Source organism: Mytilus californianus, unplaced genomic scaffold (genome assembly GCF_021869535.1).
Source record: "Mytilus californianus isolate M0D057914Y unplaced genomic scaffold, xbMytCali1.0.p SCAF_4, whole genome shotgun sequence".
Taxonomy (NCBI): domain Eukaryota; kingdom Metazoa; phylum Mollusca; class Bivalvia; order Mytilida; family Mytilidae; genus Mytilus; species Mytilus californianus.
The window spans coordinates 89,218,125-89,231,842 of NW_026262690.1; the positions used below are offsets into that span (position 1 = coordinate 89,218,125).

Here is a 13,718-nt window from a genome sequence, read left to right on the forward strand (position 1 = left end):
TCAAACACGGACAAGTTTGCTGACTTGGTCCTGTACACAAGTTTGTGGTGTGTAATAACCAATTGTGTACCCAAACATACACTCTTATTCATCGTCCCAACTAACGAATTCAAAGAACAAATAATATTAAAAAAAAACTCGTTAACTGTTGAAGTTCACAAAGAAAAACCACTCAGCAGTTACTTTAGATAATATATGCCTGACGATTTTCCCGACTAGAGACACGGATATGAATGTGTTGTGATTAGGCACAGGACGTTTGCTCTTTGTTACCTCTAACACGAAAAGACATTTGCGCTCGAAACACCATGGACATTTGCGCTTTAAACTTTGATAGACCTGAACAAAATCGATCGGCGTTTTGCATTTGCGCCAATCTGCACTTCATTTGTGCCAATATTTTTTTTCATTTGCGCCAATAAATTTTTTTTCTATAACGCCAATATTTTTTTTTCTTTTACGCCAATTTACAGGTAAACACAAGTCATAAGACATATAAGTTGTATAGAATTTATTGATATAATAACATAAATACCGCTTTCCATCTGCACCCTGCTCACCACGGGGAGTTGGAAGTGGGATTTCGAGCAGATAACCTTGTCGTAAAAGATTCTAAAATTATATACATCACATGTAAAATAGCACTTTTTTTTTTATAAAAAAGTAAGTTTAACGTCAAAAGTTTGTTTCTGTGTACAAAAGGTCCATCTTATCATAACAGAAATGTTTAAATCAATGGGCTCAACATGTATATACAACTCGTCTAAACATCAGTCCAACAATGTTAGATCTGTAAATTTGCTTTCGCAAATTTTTAGTTCTTCCCTCGCCGGGATTCGAACTCATGCTACTGAGATATCGTGACACCAAATCGCCTGCACTGTATCCGACGCGCTAGACCACTCGACCACCTAGGCTTCACTATAATAAAGCTTTCGGTGGCCGGGTGTTGCCTTTCCTCGTCAGTTTTAATCTAGCGTCGTAATACAGTCGAGTTATATAAGCATGAAGATGGAATTGTTACAGATCAGCTGAAATATCTATTGTAAAGGATCCTACAAATTAATGCAAGATACAGTCACAGAAATAATGATATTTATAAGTACGTCTGAACCAGTGACAACTCTACAACAGATTTATCCATCGGATCACTAGCAGTGATGGTGATACATGGCTGTGTACATTCTGTACTAGTATATACAATTCGTCTAAACATCAGCCCAACAATGTTAGATCTGTAAATTTGCTTTCGCAAATTTTTAGTTCTTCCCTCGCCGGGATTCGAACTCATGCTACTGAGATATCATGACACGAAATCGCATGCACTGTATCCGACGCGCTTGACCACTCGACCACCTAGGCTTCGCTGTATTAAAGCTTTCGGTGGCCGGGTGTTACCTTTCCTCGTCAGTTTTAATCTAGCGTCGTAATACAGTACATGATATATAAGTCATGAAGATGGAATTGTTACAGATCAGCTGAAATATCTATTGTAAAGGATCCTACAAATTAATGCAAGATACAGTCACAGAAATAATGATATTTATAAGTACGTCTGAACCAGTGACAACTCTACAACAGATTTATCCATCGGATCACCAGCAGTGATGGTGATACATGGCTGTGTACATTCTGTATATACAACTCGTCTAAACATCCGCCCAACAATGATATATACAAGTCTAAATTGAAAACAACGTTCAAACCTACATGTATATATATATATATATATATATATATATATAATATGGACATATACTCATGGTACACCACTTACCTTCTACGTTGGGTTAACCTGAGTAACAGTAATTATCTCAAATTTACCAGATCTTACCTGTTCAAATTAAATTGGCGCAAATGAAAACTTTATTTTGGCGCAAAGGAAACAAATATACTTTCAAAATTGGCGCAAATGTCATACACCCAAATTGACAGGACATTTGCTCTTTTAACCTGTGATAGTTTACCTGTAATCTTAACAAAACTTACCAAAGTCATGGAAAGATGTTCACATATTCTTTTAAAGTTCTTCCGAACCAACGACAAAATCAGAAAAATTATTCGGTTAAACCAGACATATAATAAAAAGATATAGGTTGATTCTTTAAGCTGTATATAAGTATATAAAATTGAGAATGGAAATGGGGAATATGTCAAAGAGACAACAACCCGACTAAAGAGCAGACAACAGCCGAAGGCCGCCAATGGGTCTTCAATGCAGCGAGAAAATCCCGCACCTGGAGGTGGTCCTCAGCTGGCCCCTTGTGTGCTAGTTCAGTGAAAATGGATTTCACTCTAAACTCCAAATCATATAAATGAACTAAAATTAAAAAACATACAAGACTAACAAAGGCCAGAGGCTCCTGACTTGGGACAGGCGCAAAAATGCGGCGGGGTTAAACATGTTTTGTGAGATCTTAACCCTCCCCCTATACCTCTAGCCAATGTAGAATAAAGAAACACATAGCAATACGCACAGTAAAACTTAGTTTAAAAGAAGTCCGAGTCCGATGTCAGAATATGTAACAAAAGAAACTAAGCAAAATGAAAATGATACATAAATGAACAAAGAACTACTAGCAGTTACTGACATGTCATGAATGTTTTATGTTTCTGATATTAAATAATTTTTTTAACTGTTTTACCATGATTACTCCTATGTTATGTTGATAAAGCGCAAATATCCTATTGAAAAAGCGCAAATGTCCTATCAAAAAGCGCAAACGTCCCGCGCCGTTGTGATTAAACTACTAGTACTTCAGATCGATCAATGGATAAACAAAACTAAATTAAAAACATAGAATAAAAAAAAATGTACAGGAAAAGCAGTCAACTCTATAATAGCGGTATAGTAGATGAACAAAATGAAATATCATAACTGACTTGCTTCAGACAGAAATTTCGTCTCAAAGTCTATAAATGAACTTGATCTAAGTGGTTAAATGTACTGCAAAGACTGAGATGCAGCTCATTAGTGTCTTCAAAGTCTTTTAGGATATTCGTGTCATTTAATAGTGAATTTATTATTCTTCTAGGAGACTTTAACCGATATTATACACTGTCAATATAAATCTAAAGATTATAGTTATATATCAAGATCTAGGTTTGAACAGACGTTCCACAACTTGTCACACAGTAGTTGGCTATTTTATAATCTATTTTATTATGGGTAATTTCATTGTTGAAATAAAATTAGTTGAAGATAACCTTACCTCACTTGTCTAATATCCATTGTTACGGAACTTTTGTACGCTTTTCAAAACAAAATACCCAGAATGCAGTCGATTATGAAATTGTGCTTCTTCATAAATATATTTATTACGCTCAACAGAACAATATCTTCATAGTAATTTAATATATTGAATATTAAAATCATTTTTTTTCAATGTATATAAACCAGTTGACTGGAATAAGGTATAAAATGCACACTTTCATTGACAATTGAAATTAAATTAATTGTTTAACTGTTTTGTATGCCATAGTTTGTGTTTCTTGGTTCTCATTAAGAATCTGCTGTTTGTGCATGTTGATAGCAACGTTTTATTTGATCATTAATTGGTCTGCTGATTATAAGGATTGTCATACAACTTTTCTTTACTCAGACTTTTGCAGTTGAAAGGTTTCATAAAAATCTGTTTCACGTCGATAATGCATTTTTTTTCGTATTAAAATAGAAATGTATTAATTTATACTTAAATTTTGCAGTATTCCCAATTTTAAGGAAAATGTCAATAACTTTGAAAAAAAAATTGTAAAACACTTCTTTGGTTTTGAAGAAAAAACTCTTTAAACACCACACTTCGGTAGCTTACTTTATATTGATAACCATATAGACGTTATCTATAACAGTCATTAGGATTGCTATAATAAGAGATGGGTTTGTTATATCGTAAAGTATTAGTACACCTATTGACATAATTTCTATAATAGGGGGTACTAAATGTGACCGGAAGTATTTGAACTGTTACTGGGTGGTGATGAACGACATTATTGATCCGTTGATGCGTATTTTACAAACATACGTGGGAATGTCACGGATTAATGCTAAACATGGATAAAATCGTTTATAATTGCTATCTCCTTTTACAGATAATTTGTGTGATATATCCTACATCATTTAAAGACACTTGAAGAAAAATTGGGTGAGTTATATTACTTAAATTTACTTTGTTATTCGAAGACTTGAAAGAAAAATTAATATTCTTCTTTTATAATTTCATGGAATTATTTAATACCTGCAGTAATTTTGTTATTGAGTTTACTTTATGATATAATGTTTCTTTTCAGGCAACTTGCTAATTATTATTATGAAATTTATTGAATATTACTTTCATTTTTTCTTATGCGATGTTGGATCGCACATGCACTGATTTCTATGATGAGTTTATTCATATTTATACTGAGAAGTATTGACATCCACCAGGAGCCAGTGCATAGGTATTGGGGATAAAACATGGTATATTTTGTCTAATTTTCCACTTCATAAAATTATGTTATTAAGAAAATGCCAAGGTTGACTGCAGCCCCTCGCGCAAAGTAAACATTAGTTTACAGTTTGTAATGCTGGATCTTAATAATTGTCACATCTGTTTGGGAAGCTCACCAAATTTGTCAATATGACAAATCTATAAACAACTGTCATACAAGTGAGAGGTTTAATAGATATAAAACCGTGTTTACCCCATTATTTTCTTCGGAAAATGCCTTACTCAGGTCAGGAATATAACAGTTGTTTTCCGTTCGTTCCGTTGGTTGATAAAGGCTTTTGATTTATTCAGGTTTTATGGATTTCCCCTTTTTAAAACCTTGGATTTGGTATTTTTGTTCTGTTGAGACCCATTTTGAACTTGTGCTCTCGAACTATATCAATATGCCCCTGCAGCAGCGGAGGGGGCATTAAGTGTTACCATTGTCTGTCTACGTCCATCCGTACGTACGTACATCCCAAAATTAGTTTCCATTCTCTAACTTTAGTTTGCCGAAACCAAATGTTATGAAACTTATACACAGTGCTTATTACCACAAAACACAGACCAAGATTTATTTTGGGTGGCGTCACTTTTACCATTCTAGGGTTATACCCCTTTATCAATAGAAAAAATGCTGAATTTTTCGTTTCCGTTCTCTAACTTATGTTTGTCTCAATTATGCTTATGACCACAAAAGTCAGATCAAGTTCGAATTTGGGTGCCGTCACTTTTACCGTTCTTGAGTTATGTCCCTTTATAACGTTGTGTGCAAGCGGAGGCATCATCTGTGTCCATGGGACACATTCTCCATTTATATGTTTTGGCTTTCCAAACTTTTAAGCGTACAAGATGAAAGTTATCCCAGAAACACGTGTTGTGCCCGTGAAAATCATCTCGTACGTTTTTCTCGTTTAAATATTTCTATCAGACAGACTTTAATAAATACTTGAATGAAAGAGAATATTCGGAAAATAATTCGGAAATTTGATTTTTGTTTATCATAAGCGATCTCTCATTCTGCGTCTTTTGAAATAGATTTTAGTCCTTCTGAGGTTCGTTTTAACCGGTTTCAATTTTCAAGACGGACCAAGACAGCGTCGATATGGTAACTTCTCTTCTCTTTATTACTTGAAGCTATCATTGACCCATTCATGAGTCTTCTTCATAACCAGTGAAATTGGATGCATAAATAGCAGAAATTATATCCAAACCTCCACAGAGGGATCGATGTGATCTTGATAAAAAGTTAAAGACTGCAGTTGAGTAGCTGATTTGTATAGTTTACGAATCGCGCACAGAGATCAGTAACATACATTTATATTTAAAACACCTGATATTTTCAGTTATTTTCATGATTGAAGTAAAGGCATTCCATTATAATTAGGGGCCATTCAAAACTCGTGTAAGTCCAAGAAAAATTGACAACGCCATACGTAAGACGAACAATTCCAAAAAACACAGCACAGAACACTAAAACTGAGCAACACGATCGACCTAAAACCGGGGAGTTAACTAAGGTGCTCCGGAAGGGTAAGCAGTTTCAGCTCCATATGTGACACCCGTCGTGTTGTTCATGGTAGTACACAACCCTTAAGTATTTTGGTTATTTTTTATTTATTCACATTATGATATGTCTCGAGTGCACAAGATACAAACTCTCATTTGTAAATTGACAAAGACCATAGCTCTTAACTAGGGTAACGCATGAATCAAATTAATCTTCCCAAAACTTTGATTTTTTTTTCGAAATACTAGGGATTTTCTACCCAAAGTATAGATTACTCTAGCTTTATTTCATAAAACCTATCGGAATTTCGGGTCCTTAATGCTCTTTAACTTCGTACTTCATTTGGCCTTTTTTTAACTTTTTTTATTCGAGCGTCACTGATAAGTCTTTGTTTAGACAAAACACGCCTCCTGGCGTACACAATTTTAACCCTGCAAGTATCTATGATGAGTTTATTTTCTCAAAGATTGGTAGCAATTTGATCTTAACATGAATCAGATTTAAAGTGATTACTTTGCAATGTTTCCGTTAAGGTCAAATGCCACAGCATGCTCATATATCCAAATAATAACTAAACGGGTGGCCTATCTGCACTGAACTTACTGACGGACTTCCATTCATGCTTCTTGCTTCTTACAAATAAAAAAGAGATGCGAGGTATACATCAGTTAGACATCAACCCAAAAATACAACAAAATGAAGGCCAACATAAACATGTCAGCAATAGACCGGAATATATACAGTACGACTAGATGTAAATCGCCAGAAGTCTATAATAGTTGTAAATGAATTAAGTCTAGAGCAGTTGTAAAAGAATTAAGTCTAGAGCAGTTGTGAATAAATTAAACTGGGATAAGAAAAGATCTGTTCTCTACACCAAATAAATAAATAGCTATAAAACATGATCGACACTATTTAGTGATAAACAGCTGCCATTAAGGTCCCCATACTCAGAGATGTCGTCAAAACATCGAAAAGAACTTTACATTTATTAGTTTTGACGTTATTGAAAAAAAATAGTTCATGTCACTCGGTGAACGCCAATATAAAAAAGGAGATGTGGTATGATTGGCAATAAGACAACTATCCACAAGAGAACAAATGACGTAAATTTTAGCATTTACATGACCATAACATTGTCAGTTGTTTTCGACTTATGAGTTTGACAATCCCATTGGTATCTTCCGCCTATCTTGTATATGTCACCGTACGACCTACAACAATGAGCAAAACCCATACCACATAGCCAGCTATAAAACTTTTAAAAAAGTCCCTGAAATAACAATGGAAACCAAAAAATCAAAGGCCTGATTTAAAACAACAAACGAAAAACAACCATAATAAAATTGAGAATGGAAATGGGGAATGTGTCAAAGAGGCAACAACCCGACCATAGAACAGACAACAGCAGAAGGTCACCAACAGGTCTTTAATGCAGCGAGATAATGTATAGCAACAACTACAAACACTAAAATACAGGCTCCTGATTTGGGACCGGCACATACAGAATGTGGTGGGGTTAAACATGTTTGCAGGCGCCCATTCCTCCCCTAACTTGGACAATGGTGCAACAGCACAACATAAAAACAAACTTTAAATGTCAGTCGAAAATGGCTTGATTCATTAGATCAATACAAAGCACACACACACACACACACACACACCAACACACACACACACACACAACCAACTTGCAATATAGAAACAAAAAAATCCGATCAGAGTGTACTCACAGTGACAGAAAGCTATTTCGAAGCCAATAACAAGTATTAAAAATCATATGTGAAGACCAAAATCAGTACACATCCAATGGATTTAGTGTAAAGACGTCATAAAGAGTAGGAAAACCTGACCATGTGCAATGACAAAGCATAAGTATGTAGAACCGCCTTTATAACTGTATACTTTTTCACCAGCGTATAAAAAAATGCCTATTTCGGAAGATAAAATCTCATATTACTTCTCATCAGGATACAAATATTGCAATTGACCATAAAAGTTCGATAAAATATTGCAGAACAGTCCGGAACCTTCCTTTGGTTTGCTTTTTAAAACAATGTGTGTGCGTGTGTTTATTTTGTATTTTTGTTTAGTTGCCGCTTCATTTACGCTAATCCGCCACATGTTTTATAATACGAGGCATATACATAGATCTTGATGCTACATTACACAGTTAATAATGACCAATCTTCAGATAATCAAATATGCCAAGTCAACGATTCAGAATATATAACGCTATTGTTTTCTTATTAGTGTCCAGTTATTTTGATCTTTCTTTATTATCAGATTACTCCTTCGCCATTAGTTTCATTGCACTGCTTAGGTAAAATGACTCGAATGCGAAAACCCACATGTATATACATTTTATATGAGGGTCTGGATGGGGGTTTACAGAATAGATAATAATGAACTAATATTACAGAAAAATAGGTAAAAAAATAACTTACAGACTAGAAAAAAAAATGAGAATAACAGGGTGTTAAAATATAAAGAACAAGAATGTGTCCATAGTACACGGATGCCCCACTCGCACTATCATTTTCTATGTTCAGTGGGCCGTGAAATTGGGGTCAAAACTCTAATTTGGCATTAAAATTAGAAAGATCATATCATAGGGAACATGAGTTTCAAGTTGATTGGACTTCAACTTCAAAAACTACCTTGACCAAAAACTTTAACCTGAAGCGGGACAGACGGACGAACGAACGGACGAACAGACCGAAAAACAAAATGCGCCTAGGTGGGGCATAAAAAAGAATAAGGAACACGCATATATAGAATAGAGAACAATGACCTAAGAAATTAAACAATAAGGAAATGAAGGACCCCATCCAGACCCTCTTATATGTGTTACATGTAATGACATAAACGGTACCAATTTTTCTGCACCAGATGCACATTTCGACAATCAATGTCTCATCAATCTTTTAATGTAATGACTAATATTGATACTGAAGTTATTTCGATTTTGATAGGATTAGTGTAAAACTCGTCCTTTGGGGCCTAAATATTTGATTTATTTTTTTATAGGATTTGAAATAAATTCTTCTTATGGGCCTAAATACTTGATTGCTTAGTTAATTAGCAATTTTAGATAAACCATTTATTCCTACATCTTGAGAAAATTTTCAGTTATCAGGTATTGAAATATTACATCAAACCCTGTTGTCTGGATTATGTGTTTCCCTAATTGCTAACAAAATTTCAAGTGAAACAAGTGAAGTTACAGCATGATGAGGAATTCTTCATCATTTATGTGTTTATGTAGTAGAGTCAACATACCAAAACTGATAAACATTTCAGTCTTAAGTAAATATTTACCATGGATAATACTATATGTTCGCCTTTCATGACACAATTGAAATTAAATTGATTGTAAGACGCACAGAAAAGAAAACTTCATTTTATAAACATTCATCCTGAAATTAGACATTATGTACCCTTTTGTTGTTTTAGTACGAAACATATGGATATTTTACAGAAAATTCACAGCCTTTCCCCTTGTACACTAATATTTGACAATTTTGTACGTAATAGATAAAAATTTCCCTAAAACAAGTTTTTCAATAAAAGATATTATTTAGTAGTTATATGGACCTATTCAAGTACACCTTCTAGGGTACAATCGACCTCAGTGACTCAGCACGAGCTAGGGGTTTTTTGTTATCATTGTAAAGGTTTTTTGTATACTTAAAACGCTTACATAACATGTACAAACATGTGAATAATCTATGTTTCAAATGTTATAACGGAAATAAATGTAAAATATATGCACTTTGAGTTTGAATATTTTGCAATACACAGGCCTACAGAAGGGGCCAGGTCATTAACCTTTAACAAGTCCCAGTCTTGTATTGATTACCTGTTAACATCTACATATCTACTTATAGTTATCTCATTTGTAGTCGTACCACAACTCCTCATGTCTTTCAGAAAGATTGCCAAATTACCTTAACTACTTTAATACACCGTGTTCGACCATGTGTTAATTGCACTCAACTGGGTCTTAACTGTATAAAACTTGAGTCTGAATTATACTTAACCGGATTGTGGCCAATCCACTTTTAAAAACAGTATGTCGTTGAACAATTATTCAGACTACAAATCAATAAAGTGTTAAAATACCATTATGCAATATTGCTTTTTGGTATGTAAAACTGAAATTGTATGGTGCAAATGTTTTACCGTCCTTTTGTATTTGAATAATCTAAATGAGAACAATTTTTCAAGGGTCAGTATATCAACTTTTCTACTAAAAAGTGAAAACTTTGAAAACAGAATGAAGTATTCCAAGTACAATGCCTTTTATTTTGTTTTAGGCTGTGTATGGCTGTTAACCATTTGATCTTTTTGGTATTTGTTGTATCTTCATATCTTCAACTGACATCTGTATCCGGGTCCTTTGATTTTGATTCAATGTTGGCGTGTTTTCGTAGAGAGTATAATTTCAGAGCCACCAAACCGTTTATAACTCGTCATGGACTTGTTTTGCCATGTTCTGATATTATAACAGTTTATTCCTGCTATGGCAGGTGCGACTCTAGTGAGGTAAGTGTAAGAGGATAAATATATTTGTTTCGAGTCTCGCCGTATAAAAAGAGGATAAATATATTTGTTTCGAGTCTCGCCGTATAAAGAAAAACGTTCATCAGAAATGAAATATACCATACAGTTTGATGCATGTAATTCTCTATCCAAACCATTTGTTAAAATTTGATTAAGCAAACTACACAAAAGTGATGCAGGTTTTATTTTGAACTAAATAATGATTTTTAAGATTTTTGATTCGAGCGCCACTTATGAGTTTTTTTTAGCGCGCGTCTGTCGTACCAGCCTTGTATCTTAGATGATTTATATAACTACAGTTTAAATGATCAGTAAAAGATCCCTTTGTCTTGATTTTCAAAAGATTTTCTGAAATATGGTTTGAGTTTGGTTTTGCCATGATTAGACTATCAAAAAACTACCAGCAGACCGTCAAAAAAAATTAAAGAAAGAAATCAACATTGGCCCAATATTGTACCAAATAGTTCTTCATGTATATAGTTCTTATTTTGCAATTTTCAAAATTGCTCTTCCTGAGTTGGTGTATACGATAACTTCTTGTAATAAATTTATAATCTTGCAGTAGGAAATTAAGAAATATCGAGTGTAATTGAGTTACCCAATTCTTTTCTTTGTTCACGTCAGACGAAGTAGCCTACAGGCCAATTTTACATATATTTATTTCACACCATGGCAAGTTTTCAAACGTCTCTCCTTATTTACAAAAAATAACAATATCCATTGTAACAACTTCATGTCAGAGCTTTGATGTGTTTTTACAACTGTAACCAAAAAATGAACATCTTGAGATGTCTGAAAAGTGCAATTTCGATGGATTCTTACAAATGTTAAATATTTTTCCATAAAAACAAATATGAATAAGAAAGACATTCTTAACCAATACCAAAACTCTGTTTGAAGTGAAGTTCTGTTTTGTCTTTCATAATTTTATTTTATATAAATAATTAATTTTTGGATAAACGTTTCTTGGATGCAAAATTTAACACAAACATGTACAGTTTATAATATTGTTTCATAATTTCCTTCAACAGAAATATGTGGCGTTGATTTACTTTAAAAAAAATTATGGATATAAATAAAATTGTAAAGATATTTTAAGACTATTATTTAGACTTTACAACAATCTTGTTCCCGTTTACGTTTAAACAACTTAAAATACAGGAGAAAATGGCTCGACAATTCTCTTTATTCAATACACGCACATTGTTATTAATCAACGAATACATCGTATTACCTAGAGAATATTTTTCATTATGGTATTACTAAATTATTTCTATTTCGCAGTCATATGCTTTTTCATTATCAAACGCTTGATGAAAAAAGTTATTAATTTTTCATATTTACCACTCACGTAAAGCAAAGTTCGTAGAACTTACACACTGAATAAAGTGATTTGTTGACGATACATTTTCCCTTGGATTAAGCTGGTTATTCGTGAAGATAGTATGCATTTACTTGATTTGAAATATATATTAAAGTAAGACACGTCTTACATATAGTCTGCTAAATCTTTCTGACATTATGTGATATTTTTCACTTCCGGTTATCTTTTCAGATAGCAGATTACAAGATTCCGTACAAAATTAGCAACCATAAAGTATGTACTTATGGTGGTATACAGAAACGGACAGTAACATTAACCAATTGTCATCCCTTGCATCCGGATCCGACCTACGAAGTATTTGACGCCACGTTTTGTTCTTGTAAAAGCTGCAGTTCTGACAGCACAAGCTGTGAAAATCTAAATGGATAGGATCAGGGATCAATAGACTGGTTTTATGATGTTCATATCAGATTATGGCCAACCGAAGTATTATAAAGAATCAAATCCTGTTATTATTGACATTATACTTTCCCAATTCTATTATTTGTATTATACATTAGTGAAAATTTTTTGTAAGTATTGAACTACAGGGACTTCAATATTGTTAAACTCTATGAACTATCGTCATCTGTTTTTTATATGTAGAAAGAAACTGATTTGTACTATATATATCGCAGGTAAAGATATGAAGTGTTTTACTAAGCTTGAAAATCGTATAGTGACCGTTATGTTAGTCCCACAAGGTCAAATGGACACTTGTGGCAAAGGCGGAAATATGATTAAGCCTTTTTTGTCCCAAAATAAAGAAAAAGATGTTTTTTTCTTCATTTTTTCACAACTCGTCGAAAAGTGAATAGATTCTAAACAGTGTAGTTTACTGACTTACATACAGAAATGTAATTTATGATGTCACTGGCATGATAAAATACTTTACATATTTGACAGAATGATGGTCGCATAATTTATGAAGTAAAATTAAAAATAATCAATAGTCGCGTCTTTATTGACTCGCATCAAAATGTTGTTTTTTAAGATATTTTCGGCAAAATTATTGTTCCTATTAACATTTCAATTATAAGATATGCTTTTCGAAGTCTTAAATATCATTACCGATATTTGGTTGACAATCAAACATGTAAACTGCTATGAATTGAATGATTTCTCATTCAAAACAATTGCTTTTATTTCTGGCATGCTTTTTTATAGTTATTACAAAAGGTCTTTTACTGTTACAATGTAGCAAAAGTCAAGAAGGTAGGTCAGCAACCTTGTAATTCAATAAACTCTTTAGCTTTTATAGAGTAATGCACCAGCGTTTAGTTCTCAAATTGAAAGGAGATAATTGTCCTGTGGGAGGGAAACGAAGTTATGATTATCAAGATATTTTTAACTTTTATGTACAAAATTTTATGTTAGATACATCTCAACAATAAATTAAGTAATTAGATTTTAAACTAGTCTTAACATATCTCTCTACAGAATGACTTTTATAATACGTAAGAGTCTGTTTATACATAATACTTATCTAATTGGAATTGTATAATACTTCCCTGACCCATTTCTTGACCTTTTTTAACACGACTTATAAAACATAAACTTTACTGTTAAATGTATGACTTATTCATTTTTGTTGAGGTACAGGTTCAATAGACTACCAGAAAGATTAAATGTAATTCATTCAACAATAACATGCAAAACAATTAATGAAATGTAAAATTAAAAACACTCCCGAGACAATGGCTTCCAATCAAATGACTTACAATTCGTTAATATTGTCTTGGTCCAAATATATCGACAAGTTCGAGGTAGAATTCAATGAACCAACGAAATATATTGTAGAGTAGAGTAATGC

The 13,718-nt window shown here is 33.2% G+C and overlaps 1 protein-coding gene across 1 annotated transcript; it reads left to right on the forward strand.

Annotated features, from left to right (window-relative positions):
* The first annotated feature begins 3,909 nt into the window (after positions 1–3,909).
* LOC127737022 (thyrostimulin beta-5 subunit-like) lies at positions 3,910–13,303 on the forward strand. Its single transcript, XM_052247570.1, has 3 exons — positions 3,910–4,142; positions 10,296–10,524; positions 12,098–13,303. Exons 2-3 carry the CDS (start codon positions 10,303–10,305, stop codon positions 12,293–12,295), a joined length of 420 nt encoding a protein of 139 aa, XP_052103530.1. The 5' UTR covers positions 3,910–4,142; positions 10,296–10,302; the 3' UTR covers positions 12,296–13,303.
* Positions 13,304–13,718: the final 415 nt, after the last annotated feature.